This window comes from Barbatula barbatula (genome assembly GCF_947034865.1).
Source record: "Barbatula barbatula genome assembly, chromosome: 7".
NCBI classification, from domain to species: Eukaryota; Metazoa; Chordata; class Actinopteri; order Cypriniformes; family Nemacheilidae; genus Barbatula; species Barbatula barbatula.
The window spans coordinates 18,287,127-18,305,597 of NC_136770.1; the positions used below are offsets into that span (position 1 = coordinate 18,287,127).

The 18,471-nt window shown below is 41.6% G+C and overlaps 3 protein-coding genes across 3 annotated transcripts; 1 reads left to right on the top strand and 2 right to left on the bottom strand.

Moving 5' to 3' along the window:
• Positions 1-3,846: 3,846 nt before the first annotated feature.
• dnai4 (dynein axonemal intermediate chain 4) lies at positions 3,847-10,335 on the bottom strand (the record flags this gene model as incomplete). The annotated part of the gene is made up of 17 exons (XM_079461031.1): positions 3,847-3,897; positions 4,152-4,305; positions 4,834-5,060; positions 5,137-5,235; positions 5,333-5,460; positions 5,834-5,991; positions 6,515-6,666; positions 6,942-7,028; positions 7,184-7,335; positions 7,712-7,897; positions 8,020-8,196; positions 8,346-8,485; positions 8,962-9,109; positions 9,254-9,363; positions 9,494-9,672; positions 9,759-9,912; positions 10,286-10,335. The coding sequence occupies 17 exons, from the start codon at positions 10,333-10,335 to the stop codon at positions 3,847-3,849; spliced, it is 2,352 nt and encodes a 783-aa protein (XP_079317157.1).
• A 334-nt stretch (positions 10,336-10,669) lies between these two features.
• pars2 (prolyl-tRNA synthetase 2, mitochondrial) lies at positions 10,670-12,803 on the top strand. Its single transcript, XM_079459677.1, has 3 exons — positions 10,670-10,809; positions 11,052-11,637; positions 11,722-12,803. The coding sequence occupies exons 2-3, from the start codon at positions 11,074-11,076 to the stop codon at positions 12,601-12,603; spliced, it is 1,446 nt and encodes a 481-aa protein (XP_079315803.1). The 5' UTR covers positions 10,670-10,809; positions 11,052-11,073; the 3' UTR covers positions 12,604-12,803.
• LOC306896029 (basic immunoglobulin-like variable motif-containing protein) lies at positions 12,675-18,453 on the bottom strand. Its single transcript, XM_079459676.1, has 10 exons — positions 18,358-18,453; positions 17,202-17,775; positions 16,387-16,516; positions 16,204-16,299; positions 15,708-15,812; positions 15,528-15,622; positions 14,900-15,032; positions 14,664-14,747; positions 14,454-14,550; positions 12,675-14,118 (listed from the first exon to the last, which is right to left on the bottom strand). Exons 2-10 carry the CDS (start codon positions 17,674-17,676, stop codon positions 13,822-13,824), a joined length of 1,512 nt encoding a protein of 503 aa, XP_079315802.1. The 5' UTR covers positions 17,677-17,775; positions 18,358-18,453; the 3' UTR covers positions 12,675-13,821.
• Between the last annotated feature and the right edge of the window lie 18 nt (positions 18,454-18,471).

An 18,471-nucleotide genomic window follows, 5' to 3' on the forward strand; every position in this document is an offset into this window, starting at 1 on the left:
AACTACCGAAAAATATTAAGTAGAAATATGATATTGCTGTGCCAAGTATACAACCTCACATTTCATATAAAAAAGGTGTTTTTTGTTAGGACTCTGTCCTTCCTGTCTCGAGCTTTCAAGCTCCCTGGGCAGAGTCATGACATTGCTACGTCTTTCGGGTTTTTGTTGTGTTATGTGTGGAGACATGTGGCTTTATGTTGTTACGTGATGCCACGTGTCTTCCTGTTATGTCTCTCAGCCCCACCCTCCTATCTCTGGTAATTTCCTAAGGGTTTCATTCCCATCGTCTGTTTGGTGTTTCACTTTAATTAGGGTTTTATTCCCATCAGCTGTCACCACTCTCCCCATGTAATCACTCCTCGTTAGTGTCTCCCTTTATATAGTCTTAGTTTCCCTCTGTTCAGTGTCGGTGCATTGTCTTCTGTTTGTGATCACTGGATGTCTTATAGCTTTGTCTTTGTCTTATATCTATTGTCTCTATGTCCAACACTGATGCCTTGAGTGCACAGTATTATCCCCCGTTATTGGATTACCTGGTTCCTGTTACAGTTTGTGGAATTATTATTTATCTTTGCTAAAGATTCTTGTTTTGCTTTTGTCCCCCTAGTGGAAGGTGTTTGTTTCTAGTTTTTGTTTGCTAGTGTTTTTTGTGCTTGTTTTTCCCCATTGCGGGTGTTTTATTTATTAAACATTTATATTTAACCCCTCGTCTGCCTGCATCTGGGTTCTGTCAAAACCAATTCGTGACAGAATGCACCGACCCATAAGAACCCAGCAGGCGGCGATTTTCCCTGCAAGGCCTCGCCAGCCTGGTCCCCTCTCCAGCATTCGCCAGGGGAACTTGGACCGGGACGAGTACCTGGACAGGTTCCTGGAAGCCGCAGTGGAGGAGCTCTTCGGGGAGGAAGAGGTGACGGCGGCGTTCAACAGCGGACTGAGGGTCCCCCTATCGCCTGCGGAGATGAGGAGGCTGAGACCGCTTGGCTTCGAGGGTGTGCTCCAGTTCGCCATGAGCCGACCGGAGCCCAGTGTCTCCATCTGTCCGAGGTTGTCTTCTCCGTTGGGCCCCATCCCCGAGGATCACACCCTGGAGCTTGGGGTGGTGACCACCACCGCACCATCAGCCTCGGACCCTGCAACCTCTTCACCACCTACCAGTCTTCAGGGCAAGCGTGGAAGGAGAGAGTCCTGGGGGTCCTCTTCGGAGGCCTCCAACGCGGAGCCAGCCCCGTCCTTCACCTCATTCCTCCAGCCGACTACCAGGAGATTGGCTCGGCAGAAGAGGAAGAGGCAACGGAGGGGGGCACGTAAACCAGCCCAGCCGGTTCTCCTGCCGGTTCTTCACCCGGTTTCACAGCCGGCCTTCCAGTGGGCGATCCAGCAGGCATCCAGTCCTGCCCTTCAGCAGGCATCCAGTCCTGCCCTTCAGCAGGCATCCAGTCCTGCCCTTCAGCAGGCATCCGGACCTGCCCATCCGCAGGCGGCCGGACCTGTCCTTCAGCAGGCATCAGGACCTGCCTTTCCGCAGGCATCAGGACCTGCCTTTCCGCAGGCATCAGGACCTGCCTTTCCGCGGGCATCAGGACCTGCCCTTCCGCGGGCATCAGGACCTGCCCTTCCGCGGGCGTCAGGACCTGCCCTTCCGCAGGCGTCAGGACCTGCCCTTCCGCAGGCGTCAGGACCTGCCCTTCCGCAGGCGTCAGGACCTGCCCTTCCGCAGGAGTCAGGACCGGCCCTTCCGCAGGCGTCAGGACCTGCCCTTCCGCAGGCGGCCAGACCTGCCCTTCCGCAGGCATCAGGACCTGCCTTTCCGCAGGCATCAGGACCTGCCTTTCCGCAGGCTTCAGGACCTGCCTTTCCGCAGGCTTCAGGACCTGCCTTTCCGCAGGCATCAGGACCTGCCCTTCCGCAGGCTTCAGGACCTGCCCATCAGCAGGCGTCCAGGCCTGCCCATCAGCAGGCGTCCAGGCCTGCCCATCAGCAGGCGTCCAGACCTGCCCATCAGCAGGCGTCCAGACCTGCCCATCCGCAGGCGTCCAGGCCTGCCCTTCCGCAGGCGGACTTTCAGCCGGTGCCTCAGCCGGACTTCCAGCCGGTGCCTCAGCCAGTTCCCCGGCCGGCATCACCTCAAACTTTTTTCCCCCTTGGACACACACCTCTCCCTAGCCTTTTCAAGTCCCCGCCGGTCTCGTCCGGTTGTTTCAAGCCCCCGCCGGTCTCGTCCGGTTGTTTCAAGCCCCCGCCGGTCTCGTCCGGTTGTTTCAAGCCCCCGCCGGTCTCGTCCGGTTGTTTCAAGCCCCCGCCGGTCTCGTCCGGTTGTTTCAAGCCCCCGCCGGTCTCGTCCGGTTGTTTCAAGCCCCCGCCGGTCTCGTCCGGTTGTTTCAAATCCCCGCCGGTCTCGTCCGGTTGTTTCAAGTCTCCTCAACCTGTCCCACCCTTTTCTGGTGTCCCCAAGGTTTGGTCTCCCATTCCCCCACCCCCCCTCCCATGTTTGTTGTTTTTGTTGACCCACCCGAACCCCTTCATAGCCTCCCTTATGTTCCCTTTAGTTTGTTCTGTGTTGTGCTTGTGGTGTTTGTCTTTGTGCTTTTGTGTTTTGGCCCGCTGAGGTTTCTCCCTTGAGACGCCATGGGGCGTTTCTGGGGGCGGGGGTAATGTTAGGACTCTGTCCTTCCTGTCTCGAGCTTTCAAGCTCCCTGGGCAGAGTCATGACATTGCTACGTCTTTCGGGTTTTTGTTGTGTTATGTGTGGAGACATGTGGCTTTATGTTGTTACGTGATGCCACGTGTCTTCCTGTTATGTCTCTCAGCCCCACCCTCCTATCTCTGGTAATTTCCTAAGGGTTTCATTCCCATCGTCTGTTTGGTGTTTCACTTTAATTAGGGTTTTATTCCCATCAGCTGTCACCACTCTCCCCATGTAATCACTCCTCGTTAGTGTCTCCCTTTATATAGTCTTAGTTTCCCTCTGTTCAGTGTCGGTGCATTGTCTTCTGTTTGTGATCACTGGATGTCTTATAGCTTTGTCTTTGTCTTATATCTATTGTCTCTATGTCCAACACTGATGCCTTGAGTGCACAGTATTATCCCCCGTTATTGGATTACCTGGTTCCTGTTACAGTTTGTGGAATTATTATTTATCTTTGCTAAAGATTCTTGTTTTGCTTTTGTCCCCCTAGTGGAAGGTGTTTGTTTCTAGTTTTTGTTTGCTAGTGTTTTTTGTGCTTGTTTTTCCCCATTGCGGGTGTTTTATTTATTAAACATTTATATTTAACCCCTCGTCTGCCTGCATCTGGGTTCTGTCAAAACCAATTCGTGACAGTTTTTAATGTATTCAAAGTGATATGGATAAACAAAACAGACAGGATTCATTTCCTGCTTTTATGTTTTATATGCTCTCTGGTTTATTTGCTTATATGAGTTGAGCTGAATCTTCATGCTAAACTGTTTGATTTGCAATAAAACGCTCAGATTAGAGAAAATTTCTGAGAAGTTACAGAGAACAATAGTTCAGTAATGACAGTCATTTGTAGACGTGTGATGTGGTTGAGATGTCGCAGTTAAACTGTAATGTGTGGAGGACTAGCAGTAACACACATTTTAATTGACAGTACTGGGAATGTGTAAAAACACTAAAAAACAATGTCAAATACTGTACAGCCACTGTTTTGCTAAATGTTTTAGTGCCTTGTCTGAAATATTTGGGGAGAATTAACATCGTTTTTTTTACAAAAACGCAAAGGCTATGAACACACACAGACTAAGACAGTTGAATAGAAAAATTTCATTTGGTATACAAAAGAAAATAATGAAAGTTACAAAAAAGACAACAGACTTATATGATATTCAGAGGAGACTGGCTAGTGTGGACTGAATTATATCCTCCAATGCATCTACCTGTTGAAAGACATCAGACATGCATTAACTTCCTGTTGAACAATCCTGTCACATACAGTAAGATGACTGCATGTAATAGACTTGAATGAGACAGACAAAGCATGGCATTTCAAATTCAGTGAAATTCAAAATTCAAAGAAAGTGGTAAGAGTGAAAAGCTACTATACTGTAACAAAAATGCACCATATGGTTGGTGCCACCATATTTAAACTAGACAAATTAAGATTCAATGCGTTTGATGTTTCACGTCTTACCTTTGTGCCGTCTCCTGCAGTGAAGTTCTTCAGTTTATACACTGAGACCTGTCCCTCACTGTCCCCAACCAGAACACAGTCTGTCTCGGTGGTGAACAGCAGAGTGGACGGATTCACTCCTGGACTGCTCACGCTTACAATGATCGGGTCCAGACTGGTAAAAATGTGATTAAAAATTAGCTCTAAAATATTAAGTAACAGTTCACCCAAAGTTTAAAGTGCTGTCATCATTTATTCAAGCTCCTATTATTTTTAAGATATTTTGAAGAAGGTTGGTAACTGAACGACAGCGGTACCCATTCACTTCGATTGCTTAGACACAAAACCAATGCAAGTCAATGGGTATTTTTGTTTGGTTCCCAACATTCTTCAAAATACCTTCTGGTCATACATGTTTGAAATTACAAGAGGGTGAGTAAATCATGACACAAGTTTCATTTTACGGTTAACTATTACTTTCATGAGGTGAAATAAATTGTAAAAATCTACAATAAAAAAGCTAAAAATACTATGAAACATTTTCTCATTTTCAGATATATGGTTGTATTTTTTTACAGTGAAGGTTAAATTATACTTAGGATCCCAAATTTGTATTGTCATCTTAGATTTTCGGACCCCTTGTATTTTTGGCTTACAAACAGTTGTTGAACTGACAAAAGACATGGAAAGCACAAGATCTTACATGCTGACTCTCAGGTCCCAGATCTCCACCCGGCTCTCACTGACTGCTCCAAACACAGTGGCACAGTGCGGGGACCACACAACATCATACAAGGCCTTCTGACCGGAGATAAAACTTAAGACAGGTGTGCATAGATCCTGTTTCCACAGCTGAATGGTCCAGTCTGAGGAACAGCTTAGGAAAACATCTGGATCGAACGGTGACCATGTTATCTTATAGACAGAACCCTGGGGAGAGATGTGAGGTAAAGAGAAATGTTCTGTGTTTGGAAACATTTAGTAAAAAGTAAAGTACGGAACATACTTTGTGGGCTTGATATGTATCCAAGAATTGCTCACTATAGGAATAAGAGCACTTGTGAATTTCACCTTCCTCTGTTCCAGCCAGGTAGATATTTGAATCCTGAAAGTAAAACACAATGAGCGAATACCAGAATGAAAGATCTTTCTAATGCTGGATGTTTCGGGAGAAACAGTCCTGAACTCTTTGTATGATTCACCTTGGGATGGAAATCAAAACACAGGCATGAAGCCAAACGTGAGATCAATACTTCACACCCGTTTTTAGGTGCATTCCCTTTTGTGCTTTTCTCGCTTCTGTCTTTGGTTCGTCTCAGTTTCATCAGATCTAACAGAAAAATGACAGAAGAAATATAGAAATTAAGCAATTTCTGGCAGCTAAAACTGATTTGTGTTGTTGTGTTGTTAAAAAAGATCACGAAAGGTTTATATACTGTATACTTACATATATATTTGTAATTGGAATAAAACAAATGTTTACAGTATTAAAAAGTAAAATGTGTAACAAAGACAAAAGCAAGCAAGAGCTATATATATTATCACAAAGATATTCCTGTTCGTTTAAATATTCTCAGATATTCTCTGGATCGTCGGGTTTTGAACATTAAACAACAGGAGAAATAACAGCTGGATCAGATAAATTGTTCAGTCACAAGAATATGTCACTCTATGGTATTACGTATATTTAATTGGATCATTACCGGTGCGTTTCATGCCTTTGTGGAGGAACCACTTGCTGATTCGTCCATCAGCTGACACAGAAATCAGTGTCTCTTCTTTATTCTCACCAGACCGTCCTTTGTCATGATCAATCCATCTGAGCTGCCACACTGGACCCCTGTGCATGTTGGCCGAGTCACTTTGATAGAGAGAAACAGGAGTGAGGTCACTATACATTCAGAACACTGTCTGCAATACAGATTGGGGATTTGTACAGTGCATTCATCTGACATCATTCATTTAAATAGGACTGAAACATTAAATGAAACAGGTCTGTACAATATTTCTATAAAATTGCTTAGAATTTGTATTTGTTTTTAGTATGAAATTAATCATTTACATTTAAAGCGCAGTGCGTCTCATTTGGTTTTGCAACAAAAACGGTTGCAAAACTAGACAAAATGTTCTTATACACTTTTTTATTTATCTGACCATGAACTGTATTGGTTAAAAGGATATGCCAGATATATTCAAAAATAAAAGTTTCCCCTTTATAAGTTACTGTATCTATTTATTTAGGCATACCTACTTAATACAAGTCTATGGTTTGTTGAATTTCACTTTTGGGTCAAACCCACCAGTTCAGAAGCACTGTTTTACAGTAACTGCACATAAATATTATGCAACTTCAATACTGAGAATAGAAATACTCAAAGCTCCACCTTCTGTCAATAATGGCCGTTTGCTCTGTGCCATGTACATTATAGACGGAAATGCTGCCATCATACATTCCCACAGCCAGCTGACTGGCATTATAAAATGAGAAATCCAGAGCAGTTACTCCACTGTCACAATTAAAGATCCGCTCGGGCCACTGAAACACATGAACACTAAAACAATATTCAACTGACAATACAAACAAAGTGGTCACTAAACACATTGCATTAGGTTACAAAAACAGACCTTTTTGCTAGACCTTCACTTTTTTCAGCTATTCTTTTTATCCATCAATTGGCCAATACAAAGCAACAATATATTTGCAGAACTTCTCAAACAGTTTAACATATCTAACATACTGTATGTTGAACAGGGTAAATCTGGTGTTTGTCTGTCTAAAATCTGCATCAGTATGTTTGATATAAAGAGTACCGTGGGGTTCTTTAAAGACCAGCAGCACACAAGTCCAGAGTTCTGATCTTTGAAATCAAACTGTCCATATCCAACAGCAAGAAGATCCTATAAGGAAACCCAATGCACAATTTTAACCTTTCAACTAATGTATTCATTGTTTTAAGTTGTGGGTGGCATGGCCCTAGCATTAGTTTAGCAAAGATATTAAACAATATAATAAATAAATCTGAACAACTGTATATTGGAAAGAGGGATAGTACTGGGTTTTTCTTGTTCCAGGCCATACTGCTGACATTTCGGCCCATGGTGAGGTCACACTTGAAGGCCCACAGGTGCTCCAAGCATGGACCCGGGGACTGTTCTGTCCAACTCTCCTCCTCTACCTCCATTTCGATCCGCACATAGTCTGGATCTAAATAAAAACAGCATGTCTTATATCATTTGCTGATGGACAGTCTCCAAAATAGCTACTTTGCGGGAAATGGAAAAAAAGCATTTTTGTAATAATTAAACATTGTATATTTTAAGTTGTCAAGCTCTTTTCAATACTTTTTATTTGTTAAATATTTGCAAAACCCATTGACAAACATGAAGGGTGACCAATAATATATATAATATAATATATATGATTAATAGAGATCATGAGATCAGTCCACAAATAAAGCTATAGTATGTCTCCAAAGGACTTTATTCACTGATCGTATGAACTGCTTATACTGAGCTTTTCCGCATGAACTTTGCTTTTAATTTGATCTGTGCTCATATTTAAGATAAAGAAAAGGCATTACCCTCTAAGACCGGCAGCTGTCTGTATGCAGCAAGCTTAGGCTGGAAGATATTCTCCAGAACCACCCTCTCCATCACAGCCAGATCGTGCTTGAATTTGTCAGATTGTAAAATCAGCTCAGGGTCTGCCTCTTCCTTTCCCATGGGCACAGAGACGTCCAGTTCAATATGAGAGCTCAAGTCACTGGCTAAAATGAAAGCAAGGTGGAAAATAAATGTGTTTCTACAAAGTGAATTATGGTCATTACATAAATTATCTTCTGCTTTAAACTGTTCTTGAGAGGGTGGTTGTGATATTTATAATAATCACCTGTACTTATCATAGACACACAGTTGCTGGAGTCTTTAGGGTGGGTTTGAAGACTCACAGAGGACACATCTGGTACAACAGCCTTGTGTCGTTCAAAAGGTATCGCAGTGTCTTCCTTAATCTCTTCACTACCACTGCAGAATGAATCATACATGTCCCAGATGGTGGACATGACAGCTGCACAGGGATTCAAAGAATATCAAACTGTATCTTTTTGTATTACTACATATTCAACATATCTATTACAATTTATTCATCGAACACAAGAGTATGCCTGTAGCTTAAATGGCGCACAATTTAAATGAATTCGTTTGTAGATACTTCACCTTTGTCTACCATGGTAACCGTCTCACTTTGGACCTCCTTTGTTTTTGGCGCACCATTGAACGTCTGCACTGACCGCTCCACGTATTTATCATTGCCCTGTCTATTTTTACACAATTCTATGTACGCTTTGTTTCTTTCCCTTTAAAAAGAAAAAAGAAATAACATTTATGGCAAATCAACCAAGTAAGTTTCAGATAAAAAGAAATACTGAGAGCTAGAGCAAATATGGTTTCATGGTGTGTTGTGTAATATTAAATATACAGTAGGAGGAACGTATGGTTTAAAATACTGAAAAACTGTCAGTTTAGTAAACAGATTCTAGAAACAATAAATAGAATACAACAAAATCATATCCCATCTGGATTTTGAATATAATCGGAACGTATCGTTGCTGTCCTTCCGAAACCTCAAATGTCCAATTAGCTGTTTTCTGAATAATTAAATACAGTGTTTTCAAAGTTGACAAGCACTTTTTAATACTTTTTATTGTTTCACTATTTGCAGAACCCAACATGAAGTATGACTAATAATAATGACAAAAAATAACAAAATATGGAGATACAAGGTTTCAAAAGGACTGAAGCGATATTATGGTATGGTGATGTTTGCTCTCACTTGACCGTCTCAGCGTTTTTCGAATCTGATGACACGGATACTGCAGGAATGTCTAACAGCCACACGGTGTCCGTCTCAGTGAGGTAACAATCCACCACAGTGTTCATCGTGACCTCCTCCATCACCTCTTCTTTACGACCTTGAACATCTGCATGGAGCAACCAGAATGAAACATAGTGAAGTATTGGAATGCAAAAAAATGCTTCTGCATGACACAAAAAAATTCTTTAGACAGAAATGTACTCTGTTGTGTGACCTAACTTGCTAATGGAAATAAAAAAGGCAAAAATACCCGAGGAACTATTGGACAGGTCATGTTTAGAGACATCCTCAGTTTCATTGTTCACCGATTCTGCTGTTGACTGGCTCGTTATGGATGCTGAAATGCTCCCCAAAAAAGACCTGACAAGACATCATTGATTATTTGTTACTATAGTGTATAGTGACAGTTATTTTACACAAACAAAAGTATGTTTGAATACTTTTTGGTATAGTTTTATGAGCAAAGTACTAGAAAACAACCTTACGTTACCTTGTAAACGGTGCACCAAAGCTTGCATTAGTTTGAAAAGCCACGGAGAGAAAATCTGTCGTTGTACCCCATGATGTGTCATGCGTTGTGAATAGTTTGCCTTGTTTAGGTTGTGAAACTGCAGGATCGCCATGATACAATGGCTGAGGAGTGACGTCCTGTCCATTTTCATCACGCACCTGGTTTGAAAGAAAAAAAAGGATGTTCAATAAATAACATGGAGAATAAAGTGCTACGTGCAATAAAAAACTGTTGTAAGCAGTACATTGTGTTTTGGGGTTTGGACAGAGGTCTTATCCGAGAGTTTAGCATCTTCTGTTGAACTGAAACTCCTTCGGCTGAATAAAGTGCTGCTGCTTTTTGTGATGCTTTGATTTGCAGGGAATAATGCGGATGACACATTCAGTGTTTTGGAAATTCTGAAACAAAGAAAGCTTGGTTTACAATGTGATAATGCATATTTTGGTCTTATAAATGTAAGCTCTACACGGTTAGTTGACAAAAAAAAGATTTTAGGCGTAGGTGTGTGTTTTTGACTTTTAGTTTTTTATCATATTGAACAACTTTTGCCCTGACTAACTTAGGCCTACTGTAAATGCAGAGACATTAAGTTTTACCCTAAAACCACAAATATCCCATATAGTCATATTTAACGTGCAACCTGAGCATTCAGTAGGCTATACAAGTACTCAACGTGTGTTTAAAATAGCACCGATAGTTTAGTATATTTAACATTTTAATATACAGCTGACTGGCAAGGATGCCGTTTCTTCCCGTAAAGTAGAAACTTACTTGGACACTTTCAGAGCCGCTCTCTTCTGCTTGATATTTGTGTTAGACATATTTCACGCTTTCCTATAAACAGAGTAAGCATGCAGGACACCAGTTCGGTTCTGATGTGTTGTTTGAAATCACCTTAGAAACAGACTCCTCCCATAATGTTTTTGATCGGTCGCTTGTGGTAGCGCTGTTTTTCTACTCTAAAACACTAGGAGGCAGTGTGGAGTGCTGGTGGCCTCGATTAAGCAAAAGAAGAAAAATCGCCTTCATGATGCGCTGCGCAGAACGACCGGTGCGTGAAATCAAAGTCCCGCGAGAGCCATTCGATAGCGCAGATTTCGACTAATTCCCGCGGTACTTTAATATCATAAGTCGGTCTGCGCAGTGCCGCGTGAAGTCGAACACGCCTTTTGTCATTTAATGTAGGAAGTTGTCATGTGTAGATCGCACGCTTGCGCATTGACAGCAATGTCATACAAAAAAATGATCAGTTTGATCTAACAGAATTTTAGAGTTGATGAGAAAGTAAACTCACGGTAAGCTTTATCTTTTTGTCGTTTTTCTGTGATGAAATGTGCGCGACGGTTAGCTTGAGAGCTTTAGTTTAATGAGAGTGACAGCAAGTGCGCTCCTATCATTTCATTATAAGGTTTGAATGGGATTGTTCTCGTGTGATTTTGGAAATGTACAGTCATTACTGTGGGACTATCAGTTGATGTTGCTTTATCAGCCATAACTATGTTTTCATGCTGATCTTTATTTGTTTATTCATTGCCAGAGGAACATCCAAATTGTCAAAAATGGACGTGCTGATGCGTCACTTTAAAACTCACAAACTTCCAGCCATCCTCTCCAGGACGTTCCTTAAAGAATTAAAGAGAAGTCACATCAACTGTGCCACCCACACTTCTCCCCCAGTCTCCCCTCCATCCAAACCCATCATCCCAACTCCTCGCGTATCTCGTCTCTTCCAGCCTTCCAACCTCCGGGAAGGTCAGGAGGGAGGAGACCTGACATGTCGCAGCCAGAGACTGATGCTGCAGACGGGACTGATCCATCCGTCCAACCCCGGCTGCTTCTACTATTTACCAGTGGCTCTGAGGTCCATGGAGAAGCTCGTCCGGCTCGTCGATGAGGAGATGCATGCCATCGGTGGGCAAAAAGTTGACATGCCAGTGTTGTGCAGTTCAGAACTGTGGAAGACGAGTGGACGCTGGGAGCTCATGGGGAAAGAGATGTTCAGGCTACAGGATCGCCATAATGCGGAATACTGCCTTGGGCCGACTCATGAAGAAGCAATTACAGAGCTTTTTGCTTCGCAGAGCACGGTATCCCACAAGAAACTTCCGCTTTTGCTGTATCAGGTATTAAAATGTCTTTAAAATGTCCTCATGTAGACTAGTTATTACAAACTATATTTATGAAAATGTTGTGGTTGTGTCTTTCAGGTAACACGCAAGTTTCGTGACGAACAGAAGCCAAAGTTTGGGCTCCTTCGGGGACGGGAGTTCTACATGAAAGACATGTATTCATTTGATATTAGCGAGGAGGCAGCCCTTGATACGTACCAGTCTGTGTGTCGAGCCTACGGACGTCTGTTCGACCGGCTGGGTTTGAATTGGGTGCAGGTTCAGGCTGACACCGGCAACATAGGGGGCACACTTTCCCATGAGTTTCAGCTACCAGCAGACATCGGTGAAGATCGATTACTTGTTTGTCAAAACTGTGGATTTTCTGCCAACGTTGAAACCATGGACTCGGGACAGACTCACTGCTCACAGTGCCAAAATGGCGTATTGAGTGAAACCAGAGGCATTGAAGTGGGCCACACTTTTTACCTTGGCACAAAATATTCACAGGCTTTTAAAGCTTTGATTGTCAATGCTTCGAATGAGCCTTCAGTGGCAGAGATGGGCTGTTTTGGACTGGGTGTGACGCGAATCCTTGCTGCCTCGATAGAGGTGCTGTCATCAGACAATGCTATTCGCTGGCCTGGGTTAATCGCTCCTTTTCAAGTGTGTGTTCTTTCTCCTAAAAAGGGCAGTAAGGCGCAAGAAGCCACAAGAATCTCTGAGGATCTGGCTCAAAGCTTGGGTAACAGTCTAGCGAACCTAAAAGGAGAGGTGGTCCTGGATGACAGGACTCAGATGACCATTGGGAAACGATTAAAGGATGCTAAGATTCTGGGGTATCCTTATGTGGTGGTGGTAGGGCAGAAAGCTTTAGAGGATCTACCCATATTTGAAGTTCTTTGTCAGCGGAGTGGAGAAACTATGTTCCTTAGTAGAGAGGGGCTGGTGGATCTTTTGAGCAGAGTTGAAACTATCTAGAAATGTTTTATAACGTGTTTAACGGGCCGAGAGTTACAGTGATGTTTGTCATCCATAAAAGTCCATTAATTGGTAAAATATGTATAAATATTTTATTTATAAATAAAACTACCAACACAACAGTTGCACTTGAGATTTGTTATGACTGGACATTAAACATTGAACATTAGATGTTGCCGTGTTAAAGGGACAATTCACCCAAAAAAATCTCTTGTCATTTCTCACCTGTATGACTGTATTTTGCAGAACACAAAAGAAGATAATTTGAAGACTGTTGGAACCCGAACAAGGGTGGTATCCATTCAATTCTATTGGATAGACACCAATTTGAAACAATAGGTACCGGTGTTGTTCATACTTTAAAATACCAGAGTTTGTGTTCTGCAGTAAATTACGACAGAATTTTCATTTTTGGGTGAACTATCTACAAAGAACACAATTTGCAAAGCACAATATGGAGGCAATCATGCAGTATTTCACAAAGAGCATCACTGAGATCCTTCAAGGTACTAATTACAGATGGCTCCATCCTATGTTGTCACGCAAATAATTATTTCATATAAACCCATCCTGATGTTTGACATTGTTAAACACTCCAGTATCTTTAGATCTACGATAACGTTGACCTGCTTGTACCTTTAATATTTAGTGTTAGTAACACTGTAATCTGTAACATAGTCCACACTGTACTTATAACAAATAGTAGCAAATAACAGAAAAAAAATATTGATCTGAAAAGTTAATATTCATCGTATCCTTGGTGCGCACAGTGCAGTTACATTTATTCACAATGTTTCACAAAGCAGCACTGACCTATCAGAGAGGTGATTTAACATCTTGGAGGGATTATGGGTAGTATTTTGGAACAGAATACAAAAGATCCATTATACATGACCAAGACTTCACATTATGTCGCAAAGGAATGACAACGTTAATTGATTATCAGAAAAATCCACGTTAAGAAACCTGGAGTCAAAGGTTTTGCTCGAGGACACACGGATGATCGCTCATTCCTTACAAAAAGCCAGCAACCTTGCGGATACAAGCCCTTAGCGTTTAACCACTACCCCACACCACTCCCAATTTTGTCTGCGATTTATTATTAGCCTACATATCTAAATATTATCTTTTTTTTCAATAACCTCCTGGAAAGGTAAATATTCTTTAAATGTCTGAATACCCAATAAGCTCCTCCAGTGGAGGGTCGGCATTTCAGATTTAGTCGGTTATGTCTTCATCTGGGTCACTATCTGGAGAGCCTCTGTGCCTGTACTCCGCTGTGTTGGACAAGCGCTTCCACCCATTGTCTGACTTCTGGTTCCCTGTGCTGAGGCACCTGCCCAGAGGTTTTACTGATCTCTCCTCAGAACCGTCCTCTGGTCCTGCTTGGCCTCTGTTCTCTGAAGCCTGATGCTGGAGATCATGCCTCAGTTTTTCAAGATTCAGTGCCCACGGTCCCAACTTTTGCCAGTTTACTTTTTGGAAGGCCATGATGCAATGAAGATTGCCACCTACCTATAAAATATTATAAAATAATATTCTATCTTTCATCAAACATTCTGACACTTCTTGAAATAACAAATGTTTTAAATATAACTGTATATACCGTTGTTGTCCTTCTAAAACCTCGGATGTCTAAATTTACAGTTTTTCAGGGAATGGTAAAAACATTGTACTTTTCAAATGATTGAATACTGTGTTGTCAAAGCTGACAATAACTTTTCAATACTTTATTTGGCTATATATTTGCAAAAATAAAAATCACAAAATATGGGGATCCAAGGTTTCCAATAATATGTATTATCCATATTACTGTAGAAGTGCTATTACCATCATTTTTAATTACTTACCTTCTTGGTTTTACGATACTGAATGCCTCTCTCTAAATGGCGAATGTCCAAGTATTCTGGATTCTGACTGTTTAGATCCGTCACAATATCCGCCCACCTGGTTTTTAAAACAAGATCAGTGCCATATTTGTTATTTACACATTAATAAATGTCATTAAAAGTAATATTTATTATTTACACCAAACACTGCAAATGCATAACTAGCCATACTTTTTACAGTGGATTGCAGGGTGTTTCCTGCTTGGTTCACCAATGAGAATCCAGTGTTCCATTTCATTAAGAGGCAATGGACCCCTGTAAAAAGTGATCTTATTAATAACATAACTTTCAGCTTATATAACTTTTAAGTATCAATTTTGTCATTTTAATTTCTCTTACAGCTGTGTCAGGAGGAAAATATCCTAAATGAAAGTAATTTGAGTGCTTAATAACACCAAAAGTTGTACCTGTATGCTTTGGCTGCTTTTAGTGGTGTAGCTTCATAGCCCACAGGACAGAAATAGTGATTTTGACAGTGATAAATGTAGGCCATGGACTCATCTTTGAGGCCCTGGGTCAGCTTCATCAGAGCTCCATCGGCTAGTATGAAGAAACATGGTGATCATGTATATTTTATGCCATTTCTTCCAATTTCCTATAAAAATATTGTTTCTATTTGCATTTGTTTGCAGAAAATGAATACTGGAGAAATAGTTTTCAATAGCAGAAAAGATACTTTGTATTTTTCGGACCTCAAAAACAAGTTGATATTCACTTTTAAGTAACAGTAATATCTGTGCATGTATTTAGGCAAAGTTTAAAATGTATTATTAATGTGATAACCTCAATTTTATCACAGTTTCAAGTGTCTTGTAATGCTGTCTTTCACATGCTGTTGGATGACTCTGTCACTCCTGAGGTTTAAACTGGACTGTAAACTAGGCTGTATAAACATAAAATAATAGAAATACTACTGGTTGACCCAAGCAGATTTGTTTGCCCTTTAGGTAACTTCACGATGTCAGAGCTGTTGACCACATCAGAAATGCCTCGGTAGGACAATATGATATGAAATTCTCTTTAAGACTGAAAGACCTGTCTCTCCCGCTGTCTTGTGCTTCCCGTGAGGTTTGTACAGTATGTATGAGCATCCTCGGACACGAAAATTATCATTGAGTTGTCTGAACCATCTGCGCCAAAATAAAAATACATAGGAATTAATATATATTAAAATAGTAGGACACCTTCAAAGAGCAAGTAATACAGTAATATTACCGCATCAAAGTGGCATTGCCTGTAAATGGTCCAAATTTGATGTCTTCAAATGGAGGCTGGAAGCCGAGTATATGCAGGGCCTCTTCTTGAGAAATAGGTGGAAGACTGAACAAACAAAATCTGAAGGTTACTTTTCACTATTCTTGCACAGTTTTCAAAGACTGGCTTACAATTCAGTTCTTAAAATAGATCAAATTAATGTGCTAGTCCTGCTTCTAAAAATACACCTTGAGACATTTACATTTATTAGACGCTTTTATCCAAAGCGACTTACAAGTAGTTTTATACAGTGGCACATTACTGCAGAGCAATCAGGGGTAAGGTGCCTTGCTCAAGGGCACTTCAGTCATGACCTGCTGGTACTGAGATTCGAACCAGCAACCTTCTGATCACAAGCCCAATGCTCTAACCCCCAGGCCACAACTGTGCCATCTCAATCTGAAATTACCCACAAAACTCAAAATGTGTCATACATTTCAGCAATGAACACACAGACCTGCCTGCTCCCAAAGTACTGTAGAGGAAGTTCCAGCAGGAGACTAGTGAAGAGATTCCACATGAAGTTTTATATTGCGGACGGCTAATGCAGTACCTAGGATGTCAAATAGTTAAGATATCAGTCATCAAAAGTTTCTTTTCAATTTGTTAATTCAAAAGAACGTGAGTAAAGCCGGTTTACCATCTACGGAGGTCCAGGACTTTCCTTTGTTTGATGTCGTCCAGAGAGGCCTGTGTTGGCAGATCTTGGAGGTTTCTGATAGGCCTGTCTGAGGATTTCATTTTCTTTGAGTTTAATTTCTTAACATTACCTGAGGAAACCATTTCCAAGGTTTAATTTTACGATTATTTATTTTAATTTTATGATAAACTAGGGATCTTTAATAACATTAACACCATAATAAATAGCATTAGATTTATTCCATTCGTGAATTTGGCAGACGCTTTTATCAAAAGCAACTTACATTGCATCATACTATACATTTGTTTTCTTGGAATGTGCAATCCCCTGGGACCGAACCCATGACCTTGGCGTTACTAGTGCCATGGTCTAAGTACTGAGCTACGGCAAAGCATATTAGGCATTTGCTGTTTAAAATGTATGCATTATAAAAATATGCATTTTATAATAATGTGACAAAAAGGTTCATATAGATGCAAAAAAAATTGTTTATCTGTTTACATACATAAAGCTTATCATAACGTTAGTAAGTAGGGAGAACTGTGACATCACCCGTGTCAATGAGGTCATCACTGTGGAGTTACATAAACTACAGCAGATGGCGAATATGATCTCATTCTCCAGGAAAAAGGTTTAATGACCAGCTTTTGGATTAAAAAATGACCCTGGTACTTTCAGTCTTGTGATCTATTTACGTAAATTCATTAGTGTGTGAAATATTATTTTTAAATGAATGACCGATTAAGATTTTATCATTTCAAAGCATGTCAGCATTTGTGGTCTACAAAAGAAATTATTAACATGAAGCCACATACTTGTTCTGGCCTTTCGTGTTAAAACCGCATCAAAATCTGAGGTGTCAATCTCCCAGGCCAGCACAGGCTGGTTGCTAGATGTCACACCCTCCATGTCACAGTTCCCATCTAAAGACACACTTATTCCCCCAGAGTGACACTGGGATGCTGAAGCAGTGTTGTGCTTGACCATTGACGTCCCGCCGTCTGGATTTGCCGCCGGCCCATCTTCAGATGTGATGACGGGCCGGGCTCGGTTAAGCAGCGCGTAGTCTGAGCAGACTGTGTAGAACTTCTCCCTGGAATGTGTTACAGGGCAAGTCCACGGAATCTGTAGTTCAGCACTGGATGCCCGTCGACCCCGCAGCGCGTCATGTGACAACGGGCTCCGGAAGCTGCGCTCACGCTCATCCTCTCTGCCCGGGGCCCGTGAAGGAGCCTCCTGACCAGTACTTGCAGATACCTTGGCGCCTTCACTTTCCACAGTGTTAGGCATTGAACGGAGAACTGGGATGGCGGTTAAGAGAATAACCTGCGGGTGTTTGTCACGCTGGGCTTGGTCCCAGAGAGCTCAAAGAATCTCATCCACTGGGTACTATTAAAAATAAAAAAGGGTATAAAATATACAAAGTAACGCATAACAATTCAAATGATGATATTTTAAACATTGTATAAAATATTACACTTACAGATGGCAAGCAAGAACACGGCATAATATTGAATTATACTGAATTTATGCAACCTAAGGTGTGGACTGTTGATTCCATCATCATGGTAGTGGTTTATAGTCCTAAACTAGGCCAGATGGTTTTATCTCCGGCTGTAGGTGGTTGAGAGAAGGGATGGTGGCCCAGACTAAAACTGACAGCTTTCAATAATAGACGCTTTATTATTCAAATGTACTAAAATGCAATGGTGCCCCATTTGCAGTGCACCAATACACTAGCATCATTTACGTTCAACCAAGAACATCGAGATGACAAGGTTTCATTTAAAGGGCCATCATCTAGGCTTTAAACCACCGATAAATAACAGCGAACCGTTACGCGGTATCGATCAACCGGCTCAGAATCCAGCCTTTACATACAACGTCGTTAATTCGCGAATTGATCACGAGGACAAATAACAGCGAAATTCATACGTATCTGGTATTTACTCAAATAAAGAAACCACATACCTTGTCAGTTTTGCGGGGATAATGTGTTTGTTTAAACCGCGCTGCGCGACCTCTCTTGACTGTATAGCGTTACTGTGCCTATAGCTGTGTTTCAGCAGGCTCTACCAACCTGAA